Genomic DNA, 12,454 nt, shown 5'->3' with positions numbered 1-12,454 from the left:
AGACTTTAGAGTTCTAGAGTGCATGATCAAACAGCCTCATAAGGAGCACATTTGAGCCCCAGCTTAAATATTAATCTCTCTTGACCCTTTAATTAAAATTCCTCCATTAAATTTTTTTCTATCAACTTAATTGTGAAGAGGGAACTTTACAGCTCCAGATGAAACAAAGGACACTTTATACTACTTATTATTCTTTTACATTGATAGTTGGAGGACTCAGTCCTTCTCTGGCTAAACTTCTCTGTTAAGATGAAATAGAGGTCCTTGTGGCAATATAGAGAATTATGAAATAAATAATGTAATAGCGGGGATTGATTTTGATGTGAAAAATGATGTAGACAAATTTTAAATTGATTATAACATAACTTTTACAGAGGTCCTACCTGAGACCTCTGTAACATTCTCAATGCTATTCCAGGTAAGGCACGAGCTCTGCTAGGTTCTAGCAAGCTGAAATTCTCTATGGGACAGCCTAGCTATGTATAGATATAAGTATAGTTATGTAATGTTCATTACCAGAAGTTTAATTATAGGCTGAAAAATGTTTGTCTCCCACACTAATTCACAAATCCATCTACTAAATGGGAAGAGACATTGCTATTTGTTTATTGAATGGAATTATCTAAGTTAATGAAATCATAAATTTTTGAAGATTAATTTTTTTTTGTTGAATGATGAGTTTTTTGAGAGGAAGGGCTTGCTTTCTATGTATCACTAGCACTTAGATCAGTACCTAGCATATTGTAGTTGCTGGGTGAATGCTTTTTGACTTGACTTAACTACAAATATAATAGCATAAATTACCTGGTTTTGGTTTCATTGTTTCGAAAGTATTGTTATGTTTGTGTGTGACTATTTGACTATTCCTCTTCATAAGCATGTCTTTTCCACTAGAACTTGACACCTCTCTGAGTTGTATCATGTGTATGCATTCAGAAGATCTATTTCACTTCTTCTTAATTCTTCCAGCACTTTATCTGGATCTACATAAGACAAGCATTTATAGATGTCTGACCCTAAATGTTTTATTGCTGCTATATTGTTTCTTTACGTGGAGCTGGTGAATGTGTCAAAGATAAAGTAGCTTAGGAATGTGACTTACTAATAGTCAATTAGGAGGTTTTTAATCCAAAAATCTCTCTTCAAGATAGCCAAAACTATACATTTGTAAAAGGAAAGTAGAGGGGGAAAAGGAAAAACTTGTTTGGGCATAAGGCTCTGCTCTTTATATCTATAGGCACTTGTTTATTCCCTTTCAAATACTATTTTGTTATTCTGTATGCAGTGTCTTATTTAGTGGTTTAAACACTGTAGAATGGTAAATAGATGCCATGGAAATTGAAGGATCTTTTCTGATGGCTTGTCAAACTTTTAGATGGCTAGTTTGTTGAATGGTACCAGAACACTGGGCTAGAGGTAGAACATTTAGTCATCCCTGAGTGATTTCAATTGATTTGGCAGTTGCCTGAATGTGAAAAATTTTGTGAAATATTTTTAAATTCTTAGATTTTGGTGCAATTATGGAATGTTAAAATTGGAAGAAATCTTTGAGGTTTTCTATTGCAATGTCCTCATTTTATAAATGAGAGCTGTTTTAGTCCTAGACATTTAAATCTCTTATAGAAGCTCTGGTTCAAGGTCACATAGGTAGTGAATATCAGATTTAGAAACAGAAGCTATCCAAGGCTTTTTCTACAATATCCCATTAAAGGATAGCTTATCCAGATTGGGGCAAGCATAGTCCGAGAGAAAGCTCATTGACTCTATAAACAGAGAATCTGGGTTCGTTGCTGACTCTGATCTTTGGCTTCACATCCTGCCTTTGACTTACTTTTATGACCTTTTTGACACTTCATAACCTTTGACAAGCCATTTAACTTTCTCAAGTCTCAGTTCAAAATGAGGGAGACTGAGCTAGATAGTTCCCCAAGGTCTCTTTTCCTTTAAATATATATTGCTATCATCCCATGTCACTCTCATCTGGTATTGATTGTAACTCCTGTTAAGTAGTCTACTCTGAATAAAGGTAATAGTATCTTTGAGTTCAGGCATTTTGATTTCATGAATATTAGTTCTTTGTTCTTATATTCTAAGCTTCCAGAAGGTATGTCACTCTGTTAGAAGGACCACTATAAAAAAGTGTTATGTGTTTAGTAAATTATCTTCAAGGCTTAGCTGTTAGGAATTAAATGAAAATGACCCTTTGGGGTCATTGGAGCCACTTTCTGTACCTCTCCTCTGGCATATAAGTAAAATACGATGGCTGTGGAACTTGCCCTGAAAATTATCAAGAAACAATAGCAGAGCTTTGTTCATGCTGAAAGGAAGAACTTCTCTGGACTATTGGCAAAGGTTTTATTGTCTCTTCTCTGCTCACCAGATGGAGGAAATAAAATGAAGAAGGGTGGAAAAACAAAACGCTAGGTGTGAGCATAGGTTCAACAATGATTGTTTTCTCCCTTATTTATCTCCTGCTTTTCATCACGGAACCCTGATTTGCAATAGGCTGGATTGAAATTTTTCCATTCCTTTCTTTATCATTGTCTCTCACTAGGAAAATATAGGGCAAGGAAAAGAAAAGGGTGAATGGAGGAAAAACGTTTAGAAGAGGGAAGTGGCCTTTGTTGGAGGATCTTTTTATGGTAACATTTTCCTTCTTTTTTCACATTCTCTTTCTAATGAAAGTAAATTGATTTCATTAGCTGTAGAGAACGTAGCAATATGCTTGGTAACTAGGCTCTTGTGTCCCTTGAGCACAACCTTCTTCCCATCGAGTTAATTAATGTCAGCAGTCTGTGTACTTATCCTCTCTGCAAATTTTTAGCACAATCTTTTTTTCCACCTTCTGCCATCCTTTTACCAAGTTTCTTCAGAGGAGTTGAAAGCCCCCAAACAAAATGGAGCTAGTAGTAAGAAAAACAGCGAGCTCTAGCAGATTGGGTAATAATAAGCATCTGTTTAGAGGCCCTCCTTGGGTAGTCACAGTTCCAATTTCCAGTCACTTTTGCTGTCTGATCCTGAGAGGAACAAGTCTTACACATGCAATCTGAGAACATTGGAATTGGAACTCCATGGCTGTAGCCTCAGAATGTCAAGGGATATTGAACAATGCTATGATTACCTCTTCCTTTTGTTTCCCAGCTCTAGTTTTCTTTTCTCGAATGAGCTTATTATTTGGAATAGCTATTTGGAAGGGTCCGTTACAGAACAATAGAACAAATCTACAAAAATCCACCATGATTCATAAACACCTACAGTAAATATTTCTTTCGTGTGCCTCTCAACAAATTGCTTTGAGGTAACCCACATTGCTGCTGAAAAACATTGGAACGAATGTAAACAGAATGTGCTTAAAAAAAAAAAAAGACACAATGTTGACTTTAAAAAGAGTGGTTTAATTGCTTAACGAAGTGGCATGTGGTATTTCTTTACTACCTTGGACTGCCTCTCTAGTCCTGTTGAATTTGATCACTGGCCATCGTTCTTTGATGCTGGGCTCCAGAATATCCCAGCCAAGAGCCTGGCCTTGTAGGTGGGCTGCTGCAGATGTGAATTCCTGAAATGTGTTTGTGTGATTATGGCATGCAAGCCTCTGAGATGGTTCTCAGAGTGGGGATGCTGTCTTTTTCCAGGAGGCAGGGCAATTAGAAGAACTTAGCTGGTTGGTGATGCGCTATAAGCTGTGGACATTTGGTTTTCAGTAATTGACTGAGGGGCATCATTTTGTAGATACTCTTTACTTTAGAAGGTAAAGAGTATCTACAAAACAATGTCCCATAAATCAATTGGGAAGCAGAATCTACAAAAGCTTTTTTTGGAGCATTTTTTCCAGTGAGAGGTTAGAGAGGATCCAGAACAAATGACCACCAAGTCCAACTGATTTAGAATCATAAAATCATTTCATGTCAAAGCTAAATGGAATCTTTGAGATCCTCAGTCTGGATTCCCTCCCTCATTTTATAGATGTGAAAACTGGTTAACAGAAAATCAGTATTGGGCAATGGAGAGACACATTGGACTTTCAGATAAGAAGGCATAGATTCATATCCTTCTTGTGTGACCCTGAGCTTCTTTTATAAAATGAATGGACTGAGTTGAATAGTCTCTAAAGTTCCTGTTATCTCTGACTCTCTGATCCTTTGTATGTATATAAAGAAAATACAATCTATAATGCAAAGTCATAGAGTTAGTTGCTAGTAGGGGCTGGGATTAGAACCTGACTCCTCATTTTTACTCTTATGTTCTTTCCAGTACAGCATGCTAAGTTGCCACAACTCTTGATTAAGGAAAAAATGGAAAATATAATGTCAACATGTTTTCGACTTCCCCACCCCTTTAGTTTTTTTTTTTTTTTTTTTTAACATTGAATCAAAAATAGCAGTGTCTGGGGAAAGCTATGAGATATGTCTGTGGAAAGGGAAGGAAATGTCCTACAGAGGACTGATGCCCTTGGGGTTTGTCTCCCCCATAGTTTGGGTATTAAGAAAGTACAGGCTTGGCTATGTACAAGCAACCTTGTAGTATCTGGAAACTTGGGGCCAATTTCTGCCCTCAAACACTCCAACCACACTCCCATTGATGAGACAAAGTAAAATATAATCTGACCTCATGAGATTTCCAGCCAGATTTCCAGACCAGAGGGGTTTGGATAAATGTCAGATAAGTCTCTAGACTGAACCATGGATCCTTTTAAGGTACATGCCTCACCCTGATGGATTGTTACAGCCTCCCATGATCCTGACAAAGTCCACTGTGGACTCTTGTTCACTATTTATGGGTTATATTTATTTTAAAAGCACCCTGTGCCCTCAAGTTTCTTAATAAAGATGAGCTGTCCCCCCAAGGATTGTGCCAAGAAATTGGTTGAAACCTTATTTAGGAAATTTATGTATGAAACTATGCAACTACTGGCACTGTGTACATTTGAAATGAGATTATCTGATGACAATTTATCATTGTCAATGAGATACAGAGCTGTGGGGTGTGTGTGTGTGTGTGTGTGTGTGTGTGTTTATCTTGCTCTGATATGGAAACAATTATCTTGTCAAGGCATAAAAACTTTGGTCATGTCAAACAATATAAGAAAAATCACAATGAAAAGTTTGGAAAATGACATGAAATACTGAAACTAACCTTAAGGCTTTGATGACTTCATTGATGTTGGTTACCTGTAATCCAGTTCCACCCTGGGCTCATTGATCTCTAGATCTCTTTACAGATGTGGTTTGTAGAAAGCCTAGGAAGAAGCGAGCTTTCTGTTAAGCTCTGGACCATTTCTCCTGGATTTTGCTAGTGTATTACTGCTAATTACACAAATAAATAACAGATGTGCTATAGCTGAGCACCTCATCTTTATTCCACAATGTGCTTTGCCTAAATGACATGTTTCCTAAGGAAAAAAAAAGTTGTTGTGATATAGCTTTCTTCTAAAGTATAGAGCAAAACTAAGGATGGATTGGGCATTCCCTGGTCCCTACAAGTTCATCCAGTCAAGTGGCACCAATGGCCTCTGGAGAGAAACCAAACTTCTTTGTATCTGTTTAGAATTCAAAGCAAATTTAATAAAGTTGGTTTTTTAGTTAGTTAAGTTACTTTTTAAATTTGGTCAGCAGTTTTTCAGTTTTTTTGGCAAAGATATTGGAGTGGTTTGTCATTGCCTTCTCCAGCTCATTTTATAGATGAGCAAACTGAAGCAAAAAGGATTATGCCACTTGCCCAGAGTCATAAAGCTAGTAAGTAACTGAGGCTAGATTTGAACTTTTTTATCTTTTTAAAGCTAGATTTCACTAAATATAGTTTTTGGACTCTGTTCCATCACCTCTCCCACCTGTCTTTTGGAGACAGGAAATTCTGGGGAAAAGGGTTGGGAACCCATCACACTTGTGTTTCTTTCTTAGACCTGAGAAGGAACAAGGATGAAGAATATGTAGTTTCTGGAAATGCAAATAAAGGAGACTTGGCTACAACAAGTTACAAAAAGATGCTATTGCAAGAGATCTTTTACTTTGTAAAAGAAAGGCTGCAGAAGTTTTGACTTCTAATTGAATGATAAACCTCAAAATGTATTCTATGTTCACACATTCTGGAAAGATTTTGACTCTTAAACAACTAAGAGTGAATTAGTTCCACTCAAACCTGGGATAGAAGCAAGGAGATCAGTTTAGTTTAAGCATTATTGATGATATATAAGGATTAGTGGTAAGAGTACCTAATTGCATCAATTTAATTGTTTTCCTTTAAATCTTATTCTGATTGTTCTTAAATACTTAGATGGATTCATGATCTCATCAATAGGCTATTTCTTTCACTGCTACTGATTGAAACCTTTCCAGGCCTTTTTATTCTCTGCAATTTTCAACCATGTGTTTCTGTAAATCTCCATATCTCTATTTCTTCTTAAATGCTCATATCCTTGTGAGGAATAACTCATTACAAAGGACTGTCAATCATTCACACCTCATCTTTCTAAGATTCCCTGCCTTTAAGAAACAGGAATTTTGAGAATGAGTATTGGAGAGAAAGAATTTGGGGTGGGCTATCATCTGGGATAAAAAACCCAGGTAGAATTCTTTAGTAGGAGGAGCATTAGGAGCTAGACTGAGCATGACAGTAATAGAATTCAAGCAGAGTATAGAATAAGATGGACAAAGAGTACCTTCCAATAGATTATAAATTCCTTGAGGAGAGGTAATACTTTCGTCTTTGTATCCCTAATGGAATAGTAGACATTTCATAAATTCTTGTTCATTCCTTGACTGAAATAAAAGAAACAGAATGGGGAATTTGGAAATTTGATTATGACTTGTTCATAGAACTATAATCCATAAATTTAAAGTTGGTTGGAACTTCAGAAGCCATTAAGTCTAACTCTTTAATTTTATAGCTGTGGAAACTGAAGACTCAGAGAAGTACTTAATTTTAGCCAGGATCAAATAACTAATAGATATCTGAGGCAAGAATTCAAACTCCGATAACTCACAGTATTGTTGTGATGATCAAATGGAATAATATTTATTAAAAAACATTGTTAATAAAATAGCACATAGCACATAAAATAGCACATATTATATAAATTTATTCTTGTCCCCCTTTGTTTCCCTTTGCAGGATGATTAGGCAGATCCATTCAATTTTGAAACAAGCTATAATATTTTCCAGTTGTCAAAGGAGTGATAATAAACTGAAAATAGAATATTAAATGTGCAGGACTTCAGTTTAATTAATTTTCCTCTTGTCATTTCTATATTTCACGATAGGCAAATGCAATTCAATTAAATCTAAGAAACTTTTAAATGTCTGCTAAGTATTAGAGATACAAAAAAAATGAAATAAACTAATCTTGGCTCTCAAATAGTTTACAGTCTAAAATGGGAGTTAATGATGGGGGAAATAGGAATTGCTCATAATTATAAGTCAGCAGTGATGTGGGGAAATCAGGGTGGCAAAGTATAAAAAAGAGTTAATTTGGACCCAAAAGTTTAGATTCCAGTTCTCCACTTACTATCTCCATTACACTGGCAAATTACTTTGCCTTTATGATGTCAGTTTGGGATTGACCTCTAAGGTGCCTTCCATCTTGAAAACCCTTTGATCTTATACAGTATTTAAAAGTTGACAGAGTACTTTTCAGATAATCACTATGAGATCTTGATAGCATATTATTCACGTCACCTAGGTTAGTTTTCCTATCTGGTAAGATGGAGCTAATAATACTTGTCTTCTTTATTTCATGGGTTCTCATAAGGATCATTTCAAATGCTTTGGAAAATATTTTACAAGTAGACAATAATACTTTTTGGTTTGTTTGTTGTTTTTGAAAGGGCTTTTGTTCTTAAATTAGAAGAAATTTAAATCTTGATCCTGTTACCTACTAACTGCATGACTGTTAGCTAGTCTTTTAAACTTTTTATGCAGGTATGAGGGATGTAGAAGACCCTTACCCAAAATGACTATTCAGAGATCACTCAGTAGAAGGCAGAAAAGTTGTTTATTGAAAACCTCCAGAGGATGAGCCGTCCCGTTGCGAGACAAGAAAGAGAAAGCTCGTGGTAGGAGGGCTAAAGAAGTAGTAAAGATACATAGCTTTTATACAAGAAATTACATCACAAGTAAGAGAGCATTGAGAAGGGGAGGGGGAGGCATCTAATTGGTTGTTGCTATTTGGGGAGATTGGAATGGAAGGTTTCTGTTTCCCTGAAATCTTCTGATTTCAGGGAAACAGAAAGTCAGGCCTTCAGGCTTACTCAAGCAGATAGTGATCCAGCTAATAGACTAAATATCGATAAATGTCAAATACCAATAAATGTCATCAGCTTAGGTTAAGTAAATATGTTTCTAACTGGCCAAGGCTCAAGTAGATATGAGCCTGCACATATTATACAGGTCATAGGGGAAACACAGAAATAATAAAATACAGAAAAAGAATTCATACATTCCTGTAAGTTCTTCACCTTATCTATTCCCCACACAGGTATAATACTTATGCTATCTATCCTAATAAATAGAGTTGTGAAGAAATTGTGCATATACATAATTGTGTATAATCCAGCAATATTACTACTAGGTTCATATCCCAAGGGAAAAGGATACATGTGAAAAAATTCTTGTAGCAGCAATTTTTGTGGTGGCAGGGAATTGGAAAATGAGTAGAGTGGCTGCTCATCATTTGGGGAATGATTGAATAAGTTATGTTATGTGAATGTAATGAAATAGTATTTTTCTGTAAGAAATAAAGAGCAGCTGATTTCAGAAAAACCTGGAAAAACTTACATGAACTGATGCTGAGTGAAATGAGAACCAGGAGAACATTGTACCCAGTAACAGCAACATTGTGTCAGCAATACAGTGATCCACGATAATTCTAATAGACTTGAGATGGTAAATGCCATCTTTATCCAAAGGGAGAACAATGGAGACTGAATGCAGATGGAAGCATATTATTTTCACTTATTATTTTTTGCTTTATCTTTCTTGTGGGTCTTTCCCCTTTTGTTGTGATCATTTTTCATAACATAACAAATATGGAAATATGTTTAAAATTATTGTACATGTATAACCTATGTGAGATTGCTTGCCATGTTTGGAAATGGGGTAGAAAGGGAGGGAGGGAAAAAAATTTACAAGTTAAAATCTTAGAAAAATGAATGTTGAAAACTATCTTTATGTGTTATTGGAAAAATAAAATACTATTGAGAAAAAAGTTTATAATCCTTAACATACTATTGATATGTCATTGTTGCTATAATTACCATTAGTTATATGTTAATTTCAAGTCCAATTCCTATTTTAGGCTATGGCCCAGGCAGTTCCTTTAAGTGTTTATAGGGTAGGGAAAATAAGTGACACTTTCATAAGCCAGGAAAGAGTAGTATATAAAAATTTACATAAATCCATTCTCTATGAGTCAGAGAATCAGGCTTATTGTGAGTCACTGCCCAATTTGGGAAATCACATTTGGAAGAATATTTCAATTGTAATTTTGTCTAGGATACCATGTTTCTTCAGCACATGAGACAAACAACAGGTATCTTAACTGTCACTGAGCTGGTTATTTTTGTACTGAATATTTTCTCTTCTTTTTTAGACCGTTTATGATCAGTGGTTCATAACCCTTTTCAATATTGTCTATACATCATTGCCTGTATTAGCCATGGGGATTTTTGACCAGGTATGTATTTTCCTCTGTTTAATTGTTTATAATGATCCTAACAATTCCCTTTTATTTTGTTCATATTGTTCTAGACACTCTGGCTATTCTGGTTGAAGGACAAACATAATCTTAACATGGGAGGAAACAGACATACTTGTCTAAGTAGAAGATGCTCTATCCACTGTGCCATCTAGCTGCCCTTAAGAGTAATAAGCTCTGAAACCAGGAGTCCTCAGATACTTAATACTAATTTTGTGATCCTGAACAAGTCATTTAACCCCAATTGCCTTGCCAAAATATAAAAAAAGATACTCATGATCTCAAAGGGTCCCTAGATGAAAATTTGCTTTTAGATTCAGTTTTTCTGAGCATCATAAGATGATGGAAAAATCCTAGAACAAATATCCAAAGTCAAACTTTCCTGATTGGCCTACCTAAAGAATGTTCAGCCAACTAACTTAATCCTCTGCCAAAAGGGGAGTATTTATTTAGAACTCAGCAGAGTTCTGAGGCCATGATTAGGGAAATGATCATAGGACAATAAGTTTGGAGCTGGAAAGGACTTCAAAAATCATTTGATCCAGTCCTCTCATTTAATAGATGAAGAAATGGAAATCCAGAGAAATTATGTAATATTAAGTGAGAGGATAAGGACTTGAACTCATGTTTTTTGACTTCAAATTTAGTACTTTCCCCTGTTTGCTTGAAAGAGGAGATGAAGGAGGTAAAGCCAAAATGGTATCCTTGGTACTCATAGGGATTTGGAGAATATTTCCTAGAGGAAAAAAAATACAAGTCTGTCTGCGAATGGGGAAATGGAAAGCTAGCCAGAAGACTTGCTATGGTACAATTAGTATGCATTTATTAAAAATGATTTTTTAAAAAGAATTTTTGAGGAAACCAGTTTTTTTTTTCCAGGCTGTCGTTAAGACCTGATTGCTGGGCCTCATATTCTGGCCAGGAGCCAAATGTTGCAAAATACAAATCTTCACACTATGATCTCATTTCTCCCTTGGCCTTCTAGTGATTTGTGAGCCATTACCCAAATATATTTTTTAAAGGTTTATGGATTGTGCTGGATTGTGCTTTTGGTAGAATATTGCAGAAAACATAGTGAAGTGATGAAGAAAAGTTATGTGAATGAATGAGTACGGCCATTTCTTGGCCATTTGAGAACAGCAGAGAGTTGAAGAATAACAGAGATCTGATTCCCAGAAAGATGGCTATTACTCAATTTGGGAAAATGTAAGAATATTTTCTTCATCGAGTTATATACCTTATGCACTGACATTTTTGGTCCTTATCAGAGTTCTGACCAGGAAATGAGTAAGTTAGCAACTCCTGCCTAGAATATCAACTGTGTTTAGAGGCTGTTTTAACTCTTTCGAATCATAAGAGTACAATAAAAACCTAGAGAATACTGAGTCACAAATCTTCATTTTAAAGATGAAACTGATGCTCCAAGGGATTGTGATTTGCTCAGGACCACACAGAAGGTGTCTGGGGTGGATTTTAATCCTGGTCTTCCTGACTCCACATAAGTGGAGTTAAGTCTTTAAGGTAGAAAATAGAACATAAAAACAGTGAGTTTTTAGAATCATTGATCAGAAAGGATCTTGAAAAGTAATCCAACTCAACCTGAAGTCTGGTTTCTCTCTGTAATTTCACTGACAAAAGATTCTCTAGATTGAATATCCCCTGTTTTGCAGACCTTATACTGAATAGAATCCTGAGAGAAAGGAATATTTGATAGTTTTCATGATTACTTTCAGTAGTATTTCATTTATCTCCAAAGAAGTTGCTGACTCAATGGACTGGATCTAGCTCAGGTGATAGTATAATAAGAGTGGATACTTGAAAAGACTCTCAGTGTTTCAGGAGACATTGAATGAAATATTGTCTTATGCATTTTGTTAATTGATTGTCTAATAAAATAATTTATTGTTCAACTAATTGCTTACAGGATGTGAATGAGCAGAATAGCATGGACTACCCTAATCTCTATGGACCTGGACAATTGAATCTTCTTTTCAACAAGCGTAAATTTTTCATCTGCATTGCACATGGAGTGTACACTTCTTTTGCTCTTTTCTTCATCCCATATGGTGCATTTTATAATGTAGCTGGTGAAGATGGAAAGCATATTGCTGACTACCAGTCCTTTGCTGTCACCATCGCTACATCTTTAGTCATTGTTGTTAGTGTACAGGTAACTCCAATACTTGTTTTGAAGGGAGAAACAAAGAAAATTTTATATATTTAACACTTTTCAAATATTCCATGGCCATTCTAGAATATTTGCTATTCGGTATAAGAAAAAATTATCTTAAGAAATCCCTACTGTGTTTAGGGTTTGTTTTTTTAGCTATAATTTTGAAGATGAGAAGCATTTAAAAAAAAAGATCTTAAACAAAGTGACTCACAAACTAACATGGCAGAGCAGAATCAACATTAGGCATACATGTTGGAAGGAACCTGTAGGTAAAGCATTTCTTTGCATGGAATATACATTAAACGAATAAGATGACTCTGAATTTTTAATTCTAAGCAGAAAAAAAATTCCCAGTGGTAGTAGAAAGAGAATTTCCAATGATTCACATGAGCCCTAATGTTTTTCAGACTTTTAGAGAGGAAACTATTATTTGATAATAAAATTCCAAAGTGACTACTCAAAAAGTCATATATGATATCTTATAGTATGTCTTGTCTCATATTCATACAAAAGGTTGGACATAATCACTGGAGTTTATGCCTTCAATATGCAATCAAATCTTGGTCTGCTAGCTTTGTATATGTCTGAAAGACT

At 35.4% G+C, this 12,454-nt stretch overlaps 1 protein-coding gene across 10 annotated transcripts in view; it reads left to right on the top strand.

The window, feature by feature from the left end:
* ATP8B4 (ATPase phospholipid transporting 8B4 (putative)) overlaps positions 1-12,454 on the top strand; it is a 355,835-nt gene that overhangs the window by 323,556 nt on the left and 19,825 nt on the right. For all 10 annotated transcript variants that reach the window (XM_023499838.2, XM_012545505.3, XM_023499883.2 and 7 more), the window contains 2 exons: positions 9,583-9,666; positions 11,612-11,857. In XM_023499838.2, the coding sequence (XP_023355606.1) occupies positions 9,583-9,666; positions 11,612-11,857 (330 nt within the window). The remainder of the gene's footprint in view (positions 1-9,582; positions 9,667-11,611; positions 11,858-12,454) is intronic.

The sequence above is a fragment of the Sarcophilus harrisii genome, chromosome 2 (assembly GCF_902635505.1).
Source record: "Sarcophilus harrisii chromosome 2, mSarHar1.11, whole genome shotgun sequence".
Lineage (NCBI taxonomy): Eukaryota > Metazoa > Chordata > Mammalia > Dasyuromorphia > Dasyuridae > Sarcophilus > Sarcophilus harrisii.
Note: the sequence above shows the minus strand (reverse complement) of the source record. Positions and strands in the feature narration are given on the sequence as shown.